The 1,839-nt window shown below is 46.6% G+C and overlaps 1 protein-coding gene across 1 annotated transcript in view; it reads left to right on the top strand.

The window, feature by feature from the left end:
- The first annotated feature begins 450 nt into the window (after window positions 1-450).
- LOC9637535 (fanconi-associated nuclease 1 homolog) overlaps window positions 451-1,839 on the top strand; it is a 6,302-nt gene continuing 4,913 nt past the window's right edge. Inside the window, exons 1-6 of the mRNA XM_024667685.1 lie at window positions 451-583; window positions 637-769; window positions 828-1,222; window positions 1,275-1,370; window positions 1,417-1,726; window positions 1,783-1,833. Coding sequence (XP_024523453.1) covers window positions 512-583; window positions 637-769; window positions 828-1,222; window positions 1,275-1,370; window positions 1,417-1,726; window positions 1,783-1,833 — 1,057 coding nt within the window. The 5' untranslated portion in view covers window positions 451-511. The remainder of the gene's footprint in view (window positions 584-636; window positions 770-827; window positions 1,223-1,274; window positions 1,371-1,416; window positions 1,727-1,782; window positions 1,834-1,839) is intronic.

Genomic DNA, 1,839 nt, shown 5'->3' with positions numbered 1-1,839 from the left:
TTTGTTGCCGCAATGAAATCGTTGTATGTGTAGAAAGGATTCGCGATGTTGGATGGGAAGAACTTCCTAAACACAGACACAGTTATAATACTAGAGGGAGATGCCAGTGTAGAGAACGGAGAAAATCCTAGGAGGCATAGCATAAACATTATCATGACTAATGCCATGGTACTTAAATGGATAGTATGAGAACTCGTGGTTCTGCAATGGAATTTTGGGGCTGTTTTTATAGCCTTGAGGAGTGGGATTGCGATTTATATTGACTTCATAGTCTTGAAGTGCCGTGTACATATTAACTTCTCCCCTTGGTCGAAGCACGCTAAGAAGATCTCTTTGAGTTTGCTTGTAATACAGGTGACCAAACTTTGAAGGCATCTATTTTATAATTCAATCATGTGCACTTAATATCATAAGCTTTTGCCCTAGTGAATTCAAAGGAATGGAGGGAAATATTTTATTTGGCTAGGGTTTAGGTCTGCGAAGAGGAAGCGTCCTACACACAATCTCAGCAATGCTCCGGGGCCGTGAGAGCTTGATTCGGCTTGTTGGGAAGCGGCAGCGCAATGTGTCACTCCCGGCTCGGGTGAGTGATCGAGCTTCTATTTCTTGGGTGGATCTGTGATCGTTTTCCTGCAGGAAGTGTTGGAGTGCGGTGATGTTTCGCTGGAAATAAAAGGAGGCCTGAGCTTAGCTTGTTGTGACTGGGTGGAATGCCCTGTGTGTGGGAAGCAAATACGCGGGAATGAACTTCTCGTCAACTGCCATCTTGGTTTGGATTTTGCTCTGTTTTGATTCAAGCACGCTGATCGATGGTGTCTCTTGTCCAGATACTTGCCTGCAAAGTGGGAAGAAAAAGAAGAACAGTGTCCAGCATACACTCTTTCACTTCAACTTTTCGAAAAAGATAGAGTACGAGGAAAGCGGAAACTGCGTACTAGAAATCCAGCAGTCTCCTCCGCTCGAGACTGGGGTCGACTGTAACACGGCGGCAGGGTCTCCGAAACCGGAAGTTTCTTCTACTCTTGAATGCTTTGAGGAGCCCGACGTGGCCAACAGCGTCCTTCTGGCAGAGCTCAACAGTGAAACTAGAGATCTTTACAATGGCTGCCTGGAGGCAAGGATTGCTGGCCGCAAGTACCACAGAGACGTCGAGTGCCAAGCTGGGATGCGAGTTCACCTGGTAAGGGAACCAGAAAATCCCATGGATACATACGCTGTGAAGGTAAACTTGAGTGAATGGACGTGTTTCATGGCTGACAACAACATTGCGCCAGGTGCTTACAGCGGATGGGCTTTCGCTGGGACATATTCCAAAAGAGCATTCGCGTTATTTTTCTCCTCTCATGGACAAAGGCGTGGTAGACGTTCAGGTAACTAATCTCTGGGGCGTTTTTCAATTGTTCACAAAGCTTTCAGGGATATGTCTCCGAGAGTACATCTGAAGCTGCACGCCTCAAGCTTGATTTCCGTGAGATCCAGAGTCGGACTATTGGAAGTCTCTCAGAAGAAAAAGTGCTGGCTGTCAAATGGAGCCGTCTGATGGATGCAGCTGACAAGGGACAAGACCACGGCTGTCGATACCAACAGAATTTTCTCTACATGCTCCAAGTGGTATTGGAACGGGATCTCCATCTCTTTACTCCAGACGAGATCGAACTTCTCGAGGCATTTCGTTCAATCTCGTCTGATGGACAGCGCCTTTTTGTAAGATTGGCTCAACGAAAGGGTAAGCTAAACACCGTCGCACAAACTGTGACTCAAGGGAGACAGTGGTTTTTGCAGGGCCATGGTTCCGTCTTCAGAACATTTTCTATGAAGATATTGGTGACACAAATTCTG

The sequence above is a fragment of the Selaginella moellendorffii genome, unplaced genomic scaffold, assembly GCF_000143415.4.
Source record: "Selaginella moellendorffii unplaced genomic scaffold, v1.0 SELMOscaffold_185, whole genome shotgun sequence".
NCBI lineage: Eukaryota > Viridiplantae > Streptophyta > Lycopodiopsida > Selaginellales > Selaginellaceae > Selaginella > Selaginella moellendorffii.
Note: the sequence above shows the minus strand (reverse complement) of the source record. Positions and strands in the feature narration are given on the sequence as shown.